Raw genomic sequence first — 21,662 nt, 5'->3', positions numbered from 1 at the left:
GACACATATCATTTATAGGATTACAAACTGTTTGGTCTTTATTAGAGGCCAGCACCACTGTTTATTTTCTCTGAAGCTCTTGTGAAGATAGTAATTTAATACACATTAAATGTTATGCCTACAATGAAAATATCTCATATTCTGCACTTGCCAACATAACAAACAGTGGTTTAATAGTTAACATTTGCTGAGGACCAGAACTTCAAGTTTCTCTTCTGTACCAGACACTGTGTTAAGTTCATTTCATGTAATGGTCATGACATTCTTGTAAGGGATTAGTGTCTTCCCTTTGTACAGGAGGAACCTGAGATTCAGAAAAGCTAAGTGCTTGTTCTAAGAATATCACAGTAAGTGATGGTCCCTGGATTGGTGTCCATGTCTGAATCTTGTGCACACTTAGGCCATACATGAAAGATTGATTTGAAGGAAGGATTTTTTTCTCATATCTGAGCACATCCCTCACATAACCACAACTGCACATTTGGTACCAAAGTGGGCATTTTCAAACTTTGTTCAAATAAGAGCCATAGGAATGATTCCTATTGACAAGAGGGTCTCATGATGTTTTTTTTATGCTTTTAGTCACACACCCGGTGTTCTCTTCCTCTGACTTTTCTCCATCTTACAATCTAACACTTGAAGTTCTGTGAAAGAATATTAAAAGCATAACTGCAGATATTAAAAGCCAAGGGTTGTTTGGTAATTCCTTGACATATCTTCCTATGTAATACATGTCTGTTTTTTATTAAGTGAAGGCCTGCAGTGATCCTCATTCATGTTCCCAGTACCATAAGCTTTTCAGTAATTTACCTCTGGTGGATTCTTGTGTCATAAATCCACTGGTAGTTGGTGTACACTTTTTCCCTTTGGGCCCCTCTGTTCTCTGTGTATGTTTTGCTTTGGGCACTAATTGTGAAGAGAGAGGAACAATATATACCTACCTTTAAGCAGCTTAGAGAGAAAAGTAAGTGCAAGAAGGCAAAGTGGTTGTCTGAGCAGGCTTTACAAATAGCTTGAGAAAAGAGAAGCGAGAGGCAAAGGAGAAAGGTAAAGATGGACTCACCTGAATGCAGAGTTCCAGCGAATGGCAAGGAGAGCTCAGAAAGCCTTGTTAAGTGAACAATGCAAAGAAATAGAGGAAAACAATAGAATGAGAAAGACTAGAGATCTCTTCAAGAAAATTAGAGATACCAAGGGAATATGACATGCAAGGTGGGCATGATCAAAGACAGAAATGGTAAAGACCTAGAAGCAGAAGAGATTAAGAAGAGGTGGCAAGAATATACAAAAGAACTATACAGAAAGAGTCTTAATGACCCAGATAACCATGATGGTGTGGTCACTCACCTAGAGCCAGACTTCCTGAAGTGTGAAGTCAAGTGAGCCTTCCTTAGGAAGCATCACTGCAAACAAAGCTAGTGGAGGTGATGGAATTCCAGCTGAGCTATTTCAGCTCCGAAAAGATGATGCTTTAAAGTGCTGCACTCAATATGCCAGCAAATTTGGAAAACTTGGCAGTGGCCACAGTACTTGAAAAGGTCAGTTTTCATTCCAATCCCAAAGAACGTCAATGCCAAATAATTTCAAACTACTGCACAATTGTACTCATCTCACATGCTAGCAAGGTTACGCCAAAAACTCTTCAAGCTAGGCTGCAGCAGTACATGAACTGAGAAGTTCCAGATGTACAAGCTGAGTTTAGAAAAGGCAGAGGAACTGGAGATCAAATGGCCAACATTTGTTGGATCATAGAGAAAGCAACGGAATTCCAGAAAAACATCTGCTTCATTGACTGTGCTAAAGCCTTTGACCATGTGAATCACAGCAAACTGTGGAAAATTCCTAAAGAGATGGGAATACCAGACCACTTTACCTGCCTCCTGAGAAATGTATATGAGCCAAGAAGCAACAGTTAGAACTGGACATGAGACAATGGACTGGTTCAAAATTGGGAAATGAGTACAAGTCTGTATGTTGTCACCCTGTTTATTCAATTTATATGCAGAGTACATCATTCAAAATGCCAGGTTGGGTGAATCACAAGGTGGAATCAAGATTGCCAGGAGAAATACCAACAACCTCAAATAGGCAGATGATACCACTCTAATGGCAGAAAGTGCAGATGAGCTAAAGAGACTCTCGATGAGGGTAAAAAAAGTAGAGTGAAAAAGCGGGCTTAAAGCTCATTATGAAAACTGAGATCATGGCACCTGGCCCCATCACTTCATGGCAAATAGATGGAGAAAAAAATGGAAACAGTGGCAGATTTTCTTTTCTTGGGCTCCCAAATCACTGTGGATGGTGACTGCAGCAATGACATTGAAAGATGCTTGCTCTGCTCCTTGGAAGGAAAATGGTGACAAACCGAGACAGTGCATTAAAAAGCAGAGACATCAGTTAGCTGGCAAAGGTCCATATAGTCAAACCTGTGGTTTATTATGTTTTTTCAGTAGTCACTTATGGATGTGAGAGTTGAACCGTTAAGAAGGCTGAGTGCTGAAGAATTCCTGGTTTCCGATTGTGGTGCTGAAGACAACTCTTGAGAGTTCCTTGGACTGCAAGGAGATCAAAACAATCAATCCCAAAAGAAATCATCCCTGAATGTTTCTTGGAAGGACTGATGCTGAAGCTGAAGCTCCTAGAGCTGACTCTTTGGAAAAGACCCTGATGCTGGGAAACACTGAAGACAAAAGGAGAAGAGGGAGGCAGAAGATGAGATGGTTGGATAGAGTCACCAAATCAATGGATATGAATTTGAGCACAGCTTTGCGTGCTGCAGTTCATGGGGTTACAAAGAATTGGATATGACTTACTAACTGAACAATAACAAGAAGAAAATGAACACCTCTAACATTATTCAGTTATCTTGAGGCTGCTGCTGCTGCTGCTAAGTCACGTCAGTCGTGTCCGACTCTGCGACCCCATAGACGGCAGCCCACCAGCCTCCTCCGTCCCTGGGACTCTCCAGGCAAGAATATTGGAATGGGTTGCCATTTCCTTCTCCTATCTTGTGGCACTAGCAAATAAAAGAATGTGCATTTCTTTTAACGTTTAGACTATCTAATTAATGCATTTTGCTGATAGCTTATTCCAAGCTAATAAGTATGCCTAGATCACTCCCATGTTCAATACACAAAGTCTTACTAGCTTAGATTTTATACAGCAGGTAAGGGATTAATTAGATGTCATGTAAAGGTGGCACACTTCCTTGTTTTAATCTCTTTGGGAATTGACTATGGCATATAGTAGAAAGAGAATCCAGTTTTGGAAATAGAAGACCTGTTTAGGTTGGAGTTGACATCTTAGACCCTGGGCAACTTAAGTTATTACCCAAGTTTTCAGAACTTCAGCCCTCATAGTTTTGTGTGCTAATTAAGGAAAATATGTGAGAACTTGGAGCGAGTAAAATGTCTTACCGACACTGTTATCATTATTGTAAATGTATGTGAAAGCTTCTTGTAAATAGTAAAACATCTTCCTACCTTGGAAGATGGATAAGTAGATAACTTGTATTTTACATGTGGAAGCTTGGAGCATTTATCCGTCTTGCAGAAATTAATGGTTTCAACATGAGCTCTTACATAGATGATATGATAATGCATACTTGGAATGTGTTCATTGATGGTAAAGTTTTCTGCCTTTAAAACACTATTTAAAATAAGGTGAATAACCTAGGTTCATGGATAACTTGATAGAAGGTAAAATAGAGAAAGCACAGCAAGAGTGTCAGAGCATGTAGTGGGAGGTATAAAGGAGGAGATAATGCCAGGGTGGAAGGGATCAGGAAGAGCTTTTTGGAGGAAATAGGGACCTGAGTGAGAGAGAGAGAGATCTTGAATCAGATCTTGAGAGAAGACTCTGTCCTTACAAGGTGGAATAATGATATAAAAATAAGTATCAGAGACTGAGCAGTCTGCTTCTGGTGGTAACCAGTCCTCAGCTTGATGTGAGTCTTGTTGGAGGGTTTTGGATGTGCAGGCGGAAGCTGCCTTTTGAAAGCTTCTGGATGTCTTGTTAATTTGGCCTTGCCTATTGTGTCATCACACCTTTCCAGTCCCTGTTTCCATTGATTCCTCTGAGAAGCCTTGCACTATGCACTCAAGCTGGATTGTGCCCTTCTTTGCTACTTCTGTATGCAGAGCAGCTGTGGTTAATTGGAGACTCTGCAGCCATTCTCCCTGAATCAAAATTCTTGCTCTGTTCTTTACTAGCTTGAGCAACCTTGGGGACACCACTTAACCTCTCCGTGCCTCAGTTCCTTCATCTGTAAAACGGGAGTGATGATACCTACTTTGAGAGGCTGTTGTGACAATTAACGGCTTAATTTACATTAAGTTATAGGATGAGTTTCAGGCACATAGTAAGTTTTGTTTGCAGTGATATTGTTTTTATTAGCCTCTGTTGGAGGTTTTATCCATTGTCCTCTGATATGATTTATTTACGTACCTCATGTCCCTATGGGGCTGTGCCCTTTTGAGAAAAAGACAAATTTTGTTTTTATCTTTGTAGACCCTTCATAGTCTACCTTCTGTACAATAGTATGAAGATGATAATTTTACGACACATATGTCTGCTCCTGTGAATCTTACTTAAATCTAATCCCAGAGCAACCAGATTTCAAGAAAAACCAACTTAGATCAGTGGATGGGCTGGTTGTACTTGTTCTAAGATAAATATAGCTAACATTGTGACAGTCATTCCATTGATACTTCTAAAGTAACAAGTAACTGCAGCTCTTAAGTGTATGTGTAAGGAGATGTAATTAAATATTTGCTAAGTGTTTTGTATTTCTCTAACGAGGTTGAAGTATTTCTAATTAAATGAAGCTTTAATGTTTTATTAGCATCATCTGATCATGGGTGCTACAGGTTAACTCCTTGATACAAAAACATTGCTGGCTAATTAGAGCCTACTGTAATTTCTTCAAAGTTATAATGTGAATACATGTGAAGACACCCTATGCTTAACTTGCAGGTTAGATAAATAGAAAGGGCTGTGGTATGAGTGATGGTCATAGCATCTTTACTGTGTACAACTTTGACCCCTAGTAAATGATATTCCTCCCCCTTCACCTTGAATGTATCCAGGATGGGATTTTTCCCTTGTTTGTCCTCAAGTTCTAATAGTTGCGAAGAAATAGGGAGAAGGAGACACTCTTGCCTACACTAGATTCTCTGCTTGTCATATTTTAGACACTCGATCTTTCATTTTGTATTTAAGAGAAATGTAACTCCTATCATTACACAATTTCAGAGTTTGAAATTCAACAATAAACTTTAAGAACTGAATTAGGTTTTACATTCAAGGTCCATGAAATCATATGTAAATCAATTTTATTTACAAGGACCAGTACTTCTGTTTCGTGCATCTGAATGTTGTTTAGAAAGTTTAGACAGTTAGGGAAGATTGTGTTCCATGGAGTGATGTCAGTGAAAGGTGTTGTTCTTTTTAGTTCAGAATTGCACTCACTAGGGGATGGAGTCAAGATTAAAAGTGTGATCTGGATTCCTCATTTTTCAGATTGATCCATATGATTGCCAGAAAATATCATAAGATAATGTCATATTTTTTACCTCATTGTTACTTTGGTTTTTGGAAAATGAGAACAAATGAAAGGAAAATGAGGATCCCAGGCACTTGAAGTTGAAAATAAGTCATTTTTTGAACTTCCCCTGTATTTTTGGAATTAATCTGAACTAGTTGAGAACCATCTTTTCCTGTACAGTCCTGTCTCATTATGCTTCAAAAAGGATCATTCACGCATTCTTGATTCCATCCAGCATTGAAATAGATGCCCATCCCTCATGCAGAAACACTGAATAATCAGGTAGTCTATGTTACGGCTTGATTGCAGTGCATCAAGAGAGAATTTGAAACTGCAATCAACAGACTACTATATTGAGCACTTGCCAAGGTTATCTGAGGCCGACTAGCTGCCAGCTTCATTCCTGAAAATTAAACTTTTCCTTTCTTTTCTGAGACGCTCAGCATGGAAATAGCCAACACTTTTAAAATGCTCTCGCTATGTGTCAGACCCTGTTCTGAGTGCTTCATCTGTATTAACTCACTTAGTTCTCACAGTGACCCTGGGAGATGGGTTCTGTTCCACTTAACAGATGAGGTCCAGAGGGACTATGAAGGTGGCCCATGGCCATGCCACACTGCCTGGTAGAGGTGGGAAGCCAGCCCACATCATCTGCCACTGGAGCCCATACTCTGGATTGATGGTGGGCTCCTGTGTTCTTCTTCTGGACGGGAATCTGTACAGTGTCCTCACTGAGATCTCAGTGAAAAGATGAAGCAGCTTGCCTTTTTCAGTCAAGAAGCATGGCCACAGGAAGCAAAGAATGGTCCTGGAAGACATGTTCTGTTGTGAGGGTTTGTGTCAGGAGTTTCCTAGGACAGAACTTCCAGGTAGCTCCTTGAGTTTGCCGGGATACGCACAGGAACTTGTGATGAGGGGAGAGAAGGAAGGCTATCTGTTCCAAGATTTCTAAGCTTCCTGATGCACCCATATTACCCACTACCCCTTCTCTGCTGTAGGAATTCCATCTATGACTTCAAGTCCCAGTGTCTCAGGAACACAACAAATCAGACTCCTAGGATAATTTTTCAGCCTGCATACAGCTTTGATTTGTTGTGTGTGTGTGTCTTCTCAGAACATTTGATACAGGTGTTAAGATTTCTTTACCCTTAGCCAGAGCTATGTAATGTCAGGTAACTGCATACCTTTGCACGCATGGGTCCCTTTTGTCTGTTGTGTGCATACTCAGTAGCTTCAGTTGTGTCCCACTCTTTGCAAACCTATGGACTCCTCTGTCCATTCATACCCTCTGCAGGGGATCTTCCTGACCCAGAGACTGAACCCGAGTCTCCTGTATCTCCTGCATTGTAAGGTGGATTCTTTTCTGCTGAGCCACTAGGGAAGCCCCTTTCTGTCCGAAAAATCACTTGACTCTCTCACCTTTTGAGCTGAGCTTGAAAGATAACAATTGATGACATTTATTAAGTTGCCTGGGGAGAAGAACATGGCAACCCGCTCCTATATTCTTGCCTGGAGAATCCTGTGGACAGAGGAGCCTGGTGGACTCCTGTCCACAGGGTTGCAGAGTTGGACACGACTGAAGTGACTTAGCAGCAGCAGCAGCAAGTTGTCTAATATGTACCAGGCACAGACCTCACTTCATGTTTATAACAACCTCTGAGATCCATATTGCTCCTTTGTTGCAAAGGTGAGAAAAACATGCCTTGTGAAGGATGAGTGATTGCCTAAGGTCTCACAGCTAGCACGGAAGGTCTAGTTCTGATGAAGCCTTTGTTTTCCTCATTGACTAACAATCCACTAGGGAGGCTCTTTCCAGTTTTTTTTCCTGAGAACCCAAAGCAGGACCGTTCTTAAGCTGGTAGACAGACTGTTCCATTCCATTAAATTCAGAAAACTTCTTAGGTAGATGTGCAGCTGGCCACAAACCTTCTTGGGGAGAAGGGTTAGTTTGTGAGTAGTAACACCCTCTTTCCAGAGCATGATTTATTTTTTCAAACAAGATTTAAGAAAATCTCAGTCTCTCATGCTTATGTGTGTGTGTGTGTTAAAAGCCTCTCTGAGGCTCAAGGCCTATGGTCTTCAGAATTGGTGGTGGTGGGGGTGTTGGTAATTTCTGGGTTCACAGGGGGCATTAAGTGACCTTCGTGTTTGGAGACCTAGTCTTCTGTGGGCCCTTACTGTGATTGGTAAGTGGGCTTGAGGTTTCTGAGTGGTGGGTTTTTACAGTTAAGTTCTGGTGTCAGGCCTAGACACCAGGCCACAGTTCTTCTCTTAAAGAAAAAAAAAAGATTCCAATACTATTTACAGTGGTAAGGAGGACTTTACTCAGGACTTGCTATAGATATCAAGAGTGTTACAGTAGCGGAAAGGGTTCAGGTTCAGCTCTGAATGCAACAGGAGCAAATGAGGATTTATGCAGCCAAGGAACCCTTTGGGTGGTGGGCCCTGTCAGTGGATGGAAAATCACTAAGAGAAGATGTAAAGGGTTGGAGAGTTCTTGGTGGAGGCAGGTCGAGGACTTTAGTATCACAGGTGGGGTGAGGAACTTGGTCAGATATCAGGTCAGGAATCTGTCTACACTGACTTGGCAGAATCTGTGCTAAAACTAGGATAGGTAGGCACAGTGAGGATAGGGAGCCTAGGTAGAGGCCTGGACTAGAAGGAGGCTCCGAGGAGCCTGACTGAAGACTGGTCAAGGAGAGGGTCTTCGTCAGGTGTGACTGCTTGAGTTCAATGGTAAGCATTCAAGGTGGCAGATATGAACCCCAGGAGATAACATTAAATGAAGTGTAGAGTGATGGCCGTTTCCACTGTGAAGTCTTGTTTTGAAATCAGAATAAAACTTCACCAAATTACCTCAACACGTATGAGATGCCTTTGTATAGAAAATTGACTTTGTGACTAATATGGATATATGTTCCTCTTAAGTTTCTAACAGGCAAAAATCACACATATGTGATGTGTTCCCATCTGTTCACCTTTCTGTATCTCATATCATTTGATGTATAACAGCTGTGTTCAATGGGCTTCCCTGGTGGCTCAACTGTAAAGAATCTGCCTGCAGTGCAGGAGACGTGGGTTGGATCCCTGGGTCAAGAAGATTCCCTGGAGAAAGAAATGGCAACTCACTCCGGTATTCTTGCCTGGGAAATTCCATGGACAGAGGAGCCTGGTGGGCTACAGTCCATGGGGTCACAAAGAGTCAGACATGACTTAGCAACTAAACCACTACCACCAGAGTGACTTCTAGAAAAATGAGTTTTCCTACTGGCACAGACTTCTGTGAAGGATTAGTATGGATGATCACAGTAGCCCTGAAAGGAGGGACCTTTCAAGCTGCCCTGATGCTGCACTGTCAGGTTGATTTTTAATTTTAGTGAACAAACATAAATAGTGCTTATTGTTAGACTCTGTTCTAAACGCTTTGCAAGTGTTATGTTAATTAATCCTCAAAAGAACCCTATAAAGTGGTTATACCACTGTTGTTCACTCTTTATAGATGAGGAAACAGAGGCCCAGAGGAGTTTAAGAAATTTGCCCAAGGTCACATAATGAGTAAATGGCAGGACTTGGATTTCAACCCAGGCTGCCTGGCTCCAGCATCTGCATTCTTAGTCTCTGTTAGGGTGCATCCTAGGCTTTTGCCTCCCAGGGATTTACTTCTCATTATTCTGGGCTTTTCTTTATTCTCTCGATGAATAAAGCATTCTTCTTCTTCTGGATTTAGTTACTCTCTGGACTTTGTTCAGACTGAAGTCAGGACTGAGGAGTATGTTTAACATGAGGTCTCCTATAAATCACAAGGTTATTTGTAAACAACTTTTCAGATGTACTTTCAACTTACAAGGAGAATGTGTTTATTGGTAAAAGCACATGCCCTATCTCCTCCACAGTCTGTGTAGAATAACATCAGCGACACTTTCTAATCAAAGATTCAATGCTTCCTCCCCACCAGTAGTAACCCCAGTAGAATTCTTTCCTTCTTCTTCTTCTTCTTTTTTTTTTTTTTTTTTTTTTAACAAAAATGGTCCATTTGTAGTGAATGGTAATTCTTTGATAAAAACTTTGGGAGATTGACTTCCAGATAATGCACAACTAGTACCAAAACTTTTTTAAATGGGCAGATCTCCTTTGGAAGCAGAACAGATCTAATCCCTAAAGCATTTCTTTTGTAGTCTCTTTAAATTTTGTTTAAATTTGTCAAGCTGGTATTGAAAAAGATTCTGGTTAATATAGCATTAGCACCAAAAGTATATAAATACATGTGGAAAATCTTGAGTATTTCATGGTATCTTCACCTTAGGATTTTTTTTAAACTGAAGTTTTTAAACTTTTAATTACAGATCTGTCTATGGCAGTACAGAAATTTTCCCAGTCGCTGCAGGATTTCCAGTTTGAATGTATCGGTGATGCTGAAACAGATGATGAAATTAGTATTGGTAAGTACTGCTGTTTTTCAATATCCTAAGTAATAATTTTAAAAGTCTTACTTCAGATAATAACTTCATTGAAATCAAACAGATAACATACACCCAAATACTGCTGCTGCTGCTGCTAAGTCGCTTCAGTCGTGTCCAACTCTGTGCGACCCCATAGACGGCAGCCCTTCCTTCTCCAATGCATGAAAGTGAAAAGTGAAAGTGAAGTCACTCAGTAAGTGTCCGACTCTTCGTAACCCCATGGACTGCAGCCTACCAGGCTCCTCCGTCCGTGGGATTTTCCAGGCAAGAATACTGGAGTGGGTTGCCATTGCCTTCTCCGACCAATTACTAAGTATGTCAAATATTCTGACTTTGACAAAAGTGTAAGGGTGATTTTTGGTTGCTGTGGAAGAGTGTTATAAATTGTTTTAAAATTGAGGTCTGTGGTTTTCTCCATAAGGAAATTAATCATTGTATAATTCAGCTCAGCCCTTTGAGAAGATATGGATAACATCCTTTTTTCTTGCCTAAAAGTGAATCATTCAGGGAATTCCTGGGCAGTCCAGTGGTTAAGACTCTTCATTCTCATTGCCCAGGGCCTGGTTCAATATCTGGTTTAGGAACTAAGATCCCACAGCAGCGGGTTGTAGCAAAAAAGAAAGGAAAACAAAAGTAAATCATTCATTCAAACAAATACATATTGGTTATCTACTATTAAATATACAAGGTATTAGTTTAAGAATTATCGCACTTTTTAAAATCTTACTACTGATTTCTCTTTTAACTTCAGTATTTCTTTATAAAGAAAACAGTATTAGTCATGATGTGTTAGCCAGTATTAGTGTAGAACAGAGAACATTACTGAGATCAGGAGACTTGAGACTTAATCTGGTTTTCCCTCATATTTAGCAGTCCAGCCCTGGTGAAAGCATGCCCCTTCCTGAATCGGGTGGTTTCATTTCCCATTAGTGAAAAGGTTGGGTTTTGTGATCTCAAGTTGTATCTGTAGCTGAGTTTTTACTGGTTGAAGGTCTGGTTCATGTAGCATTCTTTCCCCCACATTTTAATAATCCCTATTTGTCAGTTTGTAGATATGGGGTCAATCTGTAGGTTGGGTTAGAGTCAGGCAGTCAGCTGTGCCGAGTGGCTTCAGTCGTGTCGGTCTCTTTGTGACCCCATGGACTGCAGCCCACCAGGATCCTCTGTCTATGGGATTTTCAAGGCAGTCAGGAGACTGTATAAAATATGTGTATACATTTTAGAGAATAATATATCAATTTACTCACATTCCAGATAAAAATAGAATATTGTAAGGATTTACAATAGACTCCTGAACTGTAATATGTGTATGATACACCTGGTTATATCATTAAATGCTAACTGTAATTCAGAAGATCTCAGGTGGAGTGTGGTTTCTGCATTTCTGACACACTTGAAGGCTGGTGCATGGACCTCTCTTTGAGTAGCAGGACTTTGAAATCCCTGACACGCTTCCCCACAATCTTATTTCTCTCCTTCTTCTGAATTTTCTTTTTCTTTTATAGTTTTGTCAGGTATATACATATTTCTCAATATTTTTATTGTTTTTGAAAACCTAAAGTATCAAGTCCAAACCCCACTGTGAAAGGAAAGGGCTCTCAAGAAGAAAAGCGGAAGAGTTTCTGATTCCTCAGGCAGCTTTAGCTTGTGACAGTCACGAAGGTCCCTTCTGGAGAAGTCACCTGCCCGTCCGCAGACATGCAGCTCCTACTGTGTGGTTCACGTCGTATGGACCCTGCGTGGCCAGGCTGGGCTCTTGCAGAGGTCCCTGCCAGGCAGTTGATTCTTTGCCCACCCCTTTGGGAACATTTGGTACTCGGGGTGTGGAGGTGGCTGGTGTTAGGATTGCCAGGGGCTCCCTCCACCCTCAGGTTTGTGGAGGAGGGTGGCTAAGCCTGACTTGGGGGAGGTGTAGGTAGGGAGCCTCCCAGAAGGAGGAGAGGGCTGCCAGGTGGACCCCTGGCCATGTGACTTCCTATTTACAGGCGAGTGGGGCAGGATGCGTCAGGGGTCACGTGACACCCACAGCCGGAACGATGGCATCATCCTGTGTGTCACTTCATGACGTCTCTATCATAAGTGTCTAGCCCCCAACATAGGTTTTGTAACACACAGCTCAGAGACAAAAGCTTAGACTGTATTACTAAAATGTTACTATAGTAGCATTGTTATTTAGAAAAAAGAACACCCACATACTCATATAATGGCAGTTATTTCCACTTAGTAATGAGACTGTAAAAAGCAGAGACATTATTTTGCCAACAAAGGACCATCTAGTCAAAGCTATGGTTTTTCCAGTAGTCATGTATGGATGTGAGAGTTGGACCATAAAGAAAGCTGAGCACCGAAGAATTGATGCGTTTGAACTGTGGTGTTGGAGAAGACTGTTGAGAGTCCCTTAGACTACAAGGAGATCCAACCAGTCCATCGTAAAGGAAATCAGTCCTGAATATTCATTGGAAGGACTGATGCTGAAGCTGAAACTCCAATACTCTGGCCACCTGATGTGAGGAACTGACTCATTGAAGACCCTGATGCTGGGAAAGATTGAAGGCGGGAGCAGAAGGGGACGACAGAGGATGAGATGGTTGGATGGCATCACTGACTCAATGGACATGAGTTTGAGTAAGCTCCAGGATTTGGTGATAGACAGGGAGGCCTGGCATGCAGCAGTCCTTGGGGTTGCAAAGAGCTGGACATAACTGAGCGACTGAACTGAACTGAACTGAATGAGACTGTAAAGTGCAAGAAGGCAGAGGCCAGATCTTTTCCTTTGTTTATTTTTCTTTCAGTCATTTCACTTTAGCACCTGATCCAGGGTCTGACTCTTGGTAAACTCTTGGTTAAATTGTTGAATAAATGACATAAATTTGCCTATAAACTTTATTTTTTCATTTATGTGTATCTTTTTCTAATATAATCATATATAGTTATACTGCATATAGCTATATATTATATACAATGTATTTCTTTATAAAGAGATTTATAGCGAATACTTCTGGATTTTTTGTAGGTATTATACTTTTTCATTTTATGATTTTAAAATATTACATAGATTTTTATACATGAATTTATGAAATACTCTGGTACACTCAGGTTGCTTCTAGTGGGTCTTTTACTTTTTAACAGTACAAAAATACTGCTGCTGCTGCTGCTAAGTCATTTCTTCATAATTTCCATTAAGTTTCTTACTTAAAAAACTTTTTTGAAGCCATACGGTGTAACAGCAGAGGTAGGGGACTTTAATCACTACACTTTTCAACCTTGCAGGTGGGTCGATAGTAGGCAGTTTTCCCTGGTCGTGGTGAACTTGATATCTCAACTGTGCTCTGTCTGTTTGCGCTTTGACTGAATGGATGTTATTATTTTGGCTCTTGCAGTTTAGATTGGAAAGGTGTGAATTGATCACTATGTGAAGGCTTATGATTGTTCAGTCTCTAAGTCGTGTTCGACTGTTTGTGACCCCATTGACTGTAGTCTGTGAGGCTCCTCTGTCCATGGAATTCTCTAGGAGAGAAGACTGGAGTAGGTTGCCATGCCCTCCTCCAGGGGATCTTCCTGGTATCGAACTTGCATCTCCTGCATTGGCATGAGGATTCTTTACCACTGAACCACCAGGGAAGTGAAGACTGTGATAGGCAATGAATATTAAATTCCAATGCTTTCAGGGCTTTTTGGAACTAGATCCAAGCTGGACAAATGGAAGGTGAATACTATATAGGGGAAAGATATTATTGCTCACTATTTTTAAATTAAGAGACTTATTTAGCTCCTACTGGGAATCTGATTTAAACACCAATGCTTTGATAGGAAAACTTAACTTAGAGCACTGAACAAAAATTATCTCCGAAACTATTGTAAAAATATAGATATATTCCCATATCCTCACCATTCAGCACTTTTTATCCTTTTACTGCACCACCAAATGCACTGTAAATTGTTAAAAATACCTAATATATAACAGAAAGTAAAAGACTGTGAGGCTACCACAGCTGTGTACCAAGGACAGTGATCTAGGAATGTATCCCTGAGGATAATGGCTAAGGCCGGTGTGGATGGAGTGAAAGAACTAGCCTTACATTTGTCAGCTCCAGTTCCACATGGAAAGATGCAAAATTTCGGCTGCCTTTAAAACAGCTTGTTGAAGCCCTAGTTTCAGGTTCTTGTTTATTCTTCTGACTTAATGAAAGAGGCGTGAAGTGGGGACAGCTGTGAAGGTTCGCGATGAGTAATAGTCACAATGTCCTCAGCCAGAGCAGCCTTGAGACTTAGAATGATCACCTACAATCACTGCAAACAGTGACTTACAAAAAAGCTCCTCTTTTATAAGCAAGCAGGGTCTCTGAAAAATCGCTTATAAAGACATTTGTGGACTTTTCTGTGTACAAGTTATGGTGGTGAGAGTGGGTGGAAGATGAGTAAGATGTCTGCTTTCAGTGTGCTTATAGTAGAATAAAGTGAAAAACAGATTTTGAGCAAAGTAAGGAAAAGAGAGTGCTGTTACTGTGTCAGGGTCACAAGTGAACCTGTGCAAGCTGTTCCGGGAGTTCTTGAGACCCGTGGGCCTGTGTCTGTCCCGTAAATCAGACCCACTCTTCAGCTGTCCCCATCTGTTCCCAGCCTTCTGGCTTTTTGCTTGCCGGTTTGTTTGTTTGTTTTCTTGGTGCCAGTGAGACATTGCTGGCTCGGAAGGAAGCAAAATGGGATTAGTCGTCTGGGACCCAGTGGGGAATTCCTGTGGCTCACAGAACAGGTCAGTTGTTTCCAGAACTGAAGTCCTAAGCAGCACAGCACCCTGCACTCTACCTGGAACACCGCCTTCTCATCCTAGAGCAGCAAGAAGCAAGTCCTCCTCCCTCTGAGGATGGTTGAGCTGCCTCTGAGCATTTGATTGCTTCCTTTTATCTGCCCACCACGGCGCTGGCCCAATGGGAGGCCATCCAGCTTAACTTCCGGCAGCTGTTCTAATTGTCCACTTTTTATGCTGCTTTGTTTTTCTGGACTTAGGAAAGACGCTGAGTTAGAAATAAGTTAGGACTTGATTAGCTGGACACTTGGGGCTTAGAAACTGATGATGGAAGAGAGAAGAGTGATCACAAACTGTCGGAACAGTCAGTGCTCCTCAAATAACATACTTATATGGTTAGTTGTTGTGTAGTCTCTCTTTGTGACCCCAGGCTCCTCTATCCATGGGATTTCCCAGGCAAGAATACCATTTGCCATTTCCTTCTCCACGGTATTTTCCTGGACCAGGATTTGAACCTGTGTGTCCTGCATTGGCAAGCAGATTCTTTACCACTGGGGCAGACTGGATACAAAATGTTTCTATTGTATAACCATAATTATACAGAAGATAATACCTGCTGCATTAACCCTGGTACATACCTGGAAACTGATGATGTTATGTGTCCATCCCTAAAACCTTACTACTAGTAGTTAATAAAATACTCTCTACAGAACATAAAAACACTATTCTTTTGAAAACTCTATAGTGGTTCATTCAAGCAAGTAGAAGCTCAAAGATATTACTGTGAATCTGTCTGAGGTGGTGGTTTTTACTTGGTTAATTTAGCACTTTAGAATATGGGATAATAAAGGTCTGTAAATCTTAGTATATCACTTCAGAATTTATGTCCATACCAAGTTTGGGGCTTGCAAGTGACTATATATTTTTTCCTGCCTACTCAGTGCCTATAGTTTGGAAACACTTTTAACCAAGTCTTAAAAGAAGTCTAGATTAAAAACAAAATCAAATAAAAATCAAATATTGTTAGTCATGCTGAATTAGTGCCAGTAAAAATATTAGTCATTAATATGAAGCAAAGCTCATTCATTCTATGTAATCTTGGAAACTATTGGAAAGTCCAGTTGTGGTTTGTTATAAACAGCTTGGTTAATGATGTTCTGTGATGGCCTATTGCAGTGCTCAGGAAAGTCCTGGCCCATCCATATGACCTTTGCACTCAAGAGATTAAACATTTACCAAGAAGGAGAGGCAGTTTGCTAGTAAATATTTTAGGTGGGGACTTACTCCTTTAGACACACCTAAAGAGAAAATTCCTGTGGTAGAGACAGACAGGCAACATCCAACCTCTTGTCAACTAAGGTTATTGCTCTTAACTCTGAGTGGAGAAATGAGGCCATCAAGTAGGTGATTCAGATCAAAATATATTTCATAATAATTGTCCAGATAGGTCTGACATAACTCATGTGTCTGTGTTCAGGTCTCTGTTTTGAATGCAGATATGCAGACATAGCCATAACAGTGGTGAGTGCTTAATAGTTCTTAGAATGAAGAGCATAATATATTTTTTAAAAGCCCTTTTACATGAAAGTCTACATGTGAATCATATGTGTACATACTGACAGTTGGTAACTTGAACTCTTAAGTTTTCTATACTGAATTGGCTGGAGTGTGCCTTATATTTTGAATTATTTTCTGGCTTTAAGAGACTGCACTGAAAATTAAGATTATAGGAGACGAATTTAAAATACTGACCTTTTATGTCACAGGGACTTTATTGTATCTTCCTGAGCAAACAGTGTTTTACCCAGGTGCAAATATTTGTTGTTAGATTACTTTTCTGAAGCTAAGTGTGCACCAGTATAACACAGTGATTAAGTGAAATTGCCTGAGAATACGAACAGAAGCCTGAAACTGATCATTAATGCCTTCTCAGAGGGTGTGAAGTAGAAGACATTTTTCAGGGAAGTATTTGAAAATTATTTTCATTTTCCTTGTTAGAGGAATTGTGCTTTTTGCTTAGTTGTGTTAGACTTTTTGCAACTCCATAGATTGTAGCCTGCCAGGTTCCTCTGTCCATGGAATTCTTCAGGCAAGAATCCTGCAGTGAGTAGCCATTCCCTTTTCCAGGGGATCTTCCAGACCCAGGGATTGAACGCAGGTCTCCTGCATTGCAGGCTGGGGGCAAATGCATAAATCTTTATCAAATACATCCATTGCCTTTGAGAATGCATCTGTTAGGTCTCATGGAAAGTTAGTGTTTGATCAAATTTTCCAAGTGATAAACAAGAATATGGTCTAGTGTGGGTGGTATGCAAACAGTTTTCTTTGTGTGTTTTGAGAGGATTCCTTTATAGAATAGAAACACTTTGAGAAATAGTAACCTATATTTCAGGTTAAAAAGGATCAATATATTTATAAATCTCAGGAAATTCACTTAAACAATAAAACATAAATCATAAATGATTTTAGCTAAGAAAAAAACACACCTATTTTCTTCAAGTTAAACTAGTAAAATTCAGTTATTAAGCTACAAAATTGAAAATGCTTCTGTAAAGATTTTCCTAAGGATTCAGTTATGAGCTATAACTCTTCATCCATAGAGATCACTATTATCTGATGATGGCAGGATGCATAAGGTAGAGCATGGCCTGAAACTCTTCTTGGGCCTCTCTTAGGAAAAAGTTAGCAAACCAGAGACAATGCCATTACCAACCACAAGTGAACTCTTAAAAAAAAAAACAAAACCCTGCGATTTTATTAAATTCTAGGAAACAAATTACCTTCTCATTTGCTGAGTCAAAAGAAAATCCATCAGTTATTACAGACCTTCATTACAACCCACTTAAATGTGGTTATATAAATCAGGAAGTCCTCTATTAAAGTGGAACATTTCCAAATGCCTAAATTGTTTATATAAATAACATTTTCTTTTGAACTCTGTGGAGAAAGCATATTTGACTTTTTATGGCTCTCAGTTGGACAATTGAATTATTGTTTTCCATTTTCTTTTACCACCCTTATTTTTGCACCCACACAGAAACCACCCACAATTAAGGATTGAAACAGCTGGGAAAGTTGCACATTTCAGGTGGAGTTCCTGTCTTTAAAAAAACATGCCATTTTAGAGAGATGTTTTCATCATAATATCTCTATATTTTAAAGAACTTTATTTGATTTAATTTGAAATTCAAAGGCTTAGATTGTTTTTCCAGAATCTGAAATAAAAAAGAGAAACTTTTCATGTTAAAAGGCACATCTGAAAGAAAAAAATTTGTCTTTTAATTTACTGATGTACATTAGAACCCCTTTCTGTCTTCTGTGATTTGTTCTACTAAACAAAAAGTGGTTGGCTTTTTTACAGAAAACACAAGTCTCTTATCTTCTCCAGCAAATTATATGCTCCTTGAGTTCAGAAAGTTTTCTCACATTTAGATTCCTGCAAAATTCTTTAGCACCTTGTTTGTAGCAGAAGCTTACTAAATATTTATTGCATAAAAATCCACCTGGAAAATCTAGTAAGTGTTTATAGAAACAAATAACTTTAAGGTACATAAATAAAATTTTAGGATCATATGTTAAAAAATAAAATATGTACATATTTGCATATATCTAGATGATTCTTTTCAGCATGGTAATAAACTAAATTTTGAGAGAGAAAATAGTTTATATATAGCCATCCCTTAAAGGGTTGGTTTCAGGAGCTTTCATGGATACCAAAATTCTTAGATGCTCAAGCCCCTTATGTAAAGTGGTGTAGTGTTTGCGTGTAACTTACACAGTCCTCTTGTGTATATACTTTGTTATCTCTAGTTTAGTTATAATACCTGACACAATATAAACACTACGCAAGTAGTTGTAATTTTGATGTAAGTGCTATATAGATAGGTGCCAGCAAGTGGTAAATTCAGGTTTTGCTTATTGAAAAATTTTGGAATTTTTTATATCCTCAAATATTTTCAGTTCACAGTTGGTTGAATCTGACTGAGGGTGCTGAACCTGTGGATACAGAGAGTCAACTGTATTTATTCACAAATATAGCACAGACATATATGCAGCTTTTGCATATAATTGAGAATGATTTGAAACATATCTTAATATTTGTAAATATCGGGACCAGAGCTAAATGTTTTAATGTTCTTTAGTTTATTCAATGTTTGCTGACTACCTATTAGGTGAGCAGCTCTGTGCCCATCTCCAGTGACCTGGTGGTGAAAGAGTAGTCAGAGCTTTTGCCCTCGTGGAGTATACAGACTAAGGGATAAACTGGGAGCAGTATCTTTTCTTTAGAGGACAACATGACTTAAAAAAGGCTTATTTCAGGGTGATTACAGGTTTGCTGATTACTTTCCTTATGTAGGGAGCTTCCTAGGTGGTGCAGTGGTAAGGAATCCACCTGCCAATGCAGGAGACACAAGAGATGTGTGGAGGAGGAAGTGGCACCCTATTCCAATATTCTTACCTGGAAAATTCCCTAGACAGAGCAACCTGGTGGGCTACTGTCCATGGGACTGCAAAAAGTTGTACATGACTTAGTATGCACACACAAAAGCTTCTTTATATGGAGCAAAGGGAATTTTTAGAAATTGGTAAGTAACTTGTGCTGAGCAAGCCAGGGTGATTGGTTCACCTAGGCCTTATTTTTTGGGAGAGCCAGCATGGAAACTTAAGTTTTGGCTTGCTGATGTGGAGTTTTGCACAGTTAGCACAGTTCAATCGCTCAGTCATGTCCAACTCTTTGGGACACCATGGACTGCAGGACAACAGGATTCCCTGTCCATTGCCAGCTCCCGAAAGATAGAAAGATAGAGGTGACGTCGCTCAGTCATGTCTGGCTCTTTGCACCCTGTGGACTGTAGCCTACTAGGTTCTTCTGTCCATGGGATTTTCCAGGCAAGAATACTAGAGTGGGTTGCCATTTCCTTCTCCAGAAGCTTGCTCAAACTCATGTCTGTCGAGTCGGTGATGCCATCCAACCATCTCATCCTTTGTCGTCCCCTTCTCCTCCTGCCTTCAATCTTTCCCAGCATCAGGGTCTTTTCCAAGGAGTCAGTTCTTCACATCAGGTGGCCAAAGTATTGGAGTTTCAGTATCAGCCTCAGTCCTTCCAATGAATAGTCAGGATTGATTTCCTTTAGGATTGACTGGTTTGGTCTCCTTGTAGTCCAAGGGACTGTCAGGAGTCTTTTCCAACAGCACAGTTGAAAAGCATCAATTCTTTGGTGCTCAACTTTATAGTCCAGCTCTCACATCCATACATGACCACTGGAAAAACCATAGCCTTGACTAGACAGACATTTGTTGGTGAAATGATGTCTTTGCTTTTTAATATGCTGTCTAGGTGACATAACTTTTCTTCTAAGGAGCAAGTGTCTTTTAATTTCATGCCTGCAGTCACCATCTGCAGTGATTTTGGAACCCAAAAAAAGTCTCACTGTTTCCATTGTTTCTCCATCTCTTTACTATTGAGTAATGGGACCGGATACCATATCTTAGTTTTCTACATGTTGAGTTGTAAGCCAACTTTTTCTCTCTGCGTTTTCACTTTCATCTAGAGGCTCTTTAGTTCCTCTTCACTTTCTGCCATGAGGGTGGTATCATCTGTATATCTGGGGTTATTGATATTTCTCCTAGCAATCATGATTCCAGCTTGTGCTTCATCCAGCCTGGCATTTTGCATGATGTACTCTGGCATAGAAGTTAAATAAGCAGGAAGACAATATACAGCCTTCAAGTACTCCTTTCCAAATTTGGGACCAGTCTGTTGTTCCAGGTCTGGTTCTAACTGTTGCTTCTTGACCTGCTACAGACTTCTCAGGAGGCAGGTTAAGGTGGACTGGTATTCCATCTCGTGAAGAATTTTTCACAGTTTGCTGTGATCTACATAGAAAATGGCTTTGGCATAGTCAATAAAGCAGAAATAGATGTTTTCCTGGAAATCTGTTGGTTTTTCTATGATCCAGCAGATGTTGGCAATTTGATCTCTGGTTCCTCTGCCTTTTCTAAATCCAGCTTAAACATCTGGAAGTTCACGGTTCATGTACTGTTGAAGCCTGGCTTGGAGAATTTTGAGCATGACTTTGCTAGCACATGAGATGAGTGAAATTGTGCAGTAGTTTGAACATTCTTTGGCATTGCTTTTCTTTGGGATTGGAATGAAAACTGACTTTTTCCAGTCCTGTGGCCACTGCTGAGTTTTCCAAATGTGTTGGCATATTGAGTACAGCACTTTCACAGCATCATCTTTTAGGATTTTAAATAGCTCAGTTGGAATTTTCCTCTCCACTGGCTTTGTTCATAGTGATGCTTCCTAAGGGCCACTTGACTTCACACTCCAAGATGTCCGGTTCTAGGTGCGTGATCACACCATCCTGGTTATCTGGGTCATTAAGACCTTTTCTGTATAGTTCTTCTGTGTATTCTTGCAACCTATTAATATCTTCTGCTTCTATTAGGTCCTTACTGTTTCTGTCCTTTGTTATCCTCATCTTTGCATGAAATGTTCCCTTGGTAGCTCCAATTTTCTCGAAGAGATCTCTAGTCTTTTCCATTCTATTGTTTGCATTGATCACTATTTCTTTGTGTTGACCACTGAGGAAGGCTTCCTTATCCCTCCTTGCTATTCTTTGGAACTCTGCATTCAAATGGTTATCTCTTTCCTTTTCTCCTTTGCCTTTTGCCTCTCTTCTTTTCTCAGCTATTTGTAAGGCCTCCTCAGACAACTATTTTGCCTTTTGCATTTTTTTCCCCTTGGGGATGGTCTTGATTGCTGCCTCCTATACAGTGTCACAAACCTCTGTCCATAGTTCTTCAGGCACTCTGTCTATCAGATCTAATCCCTTGAATCTATTTGTCACTTCCACTATATAATTGTAAGGGATTTGATTTAGGTCAAAGTGGTTTTCCCTACTTT

At 40.1% G+C, this 21,662-nt stretch overlaps 1 protein-coding gene across 1 annotated transcript in view; it reads left to right on the top strand.

Annotated features, from left to right (window-relative positions):
* ARHGAP42 (Rho GTPase activating protein 42) overlaps positions 1 to 21,662 on the top strand; it is a 340,908-nt gene that overhangs the window by 73,139 nt on the left and 246,107 nt on the right. The window contains exon 2 of the mRNA XM_052652801.1: positions 9,889 to 9,984. Coding sequence (XP_052508761.1) covers positions 9,889 to 9,984 — 96 coding nt within the window. The remainder of the gene's footprint in view (positions 1 to 9,888; positions 9,985 to 21,662) is intronic.

The sequence above is a fragment of the Budorcas taxicolor genome, chromosome 15, assembly GCF_023091745.1.
Source record: "Budorcas taxicolor isolate Tak-1 chromosome 15, Takin1.1, whole genome shotgun sequence".
NCBI classification, from domain to species: Eukaryota; Metazoa; Chordata; class Mammalia; order Artiodactyla; family Bovidae; genus Budorcas; species Budorcas taxicolor.
The sequence above is the reverse complement of the archived record's forward strand: the minus strand, read 5'-3'. Positions and strand labels throughout refer to the sequence as shown.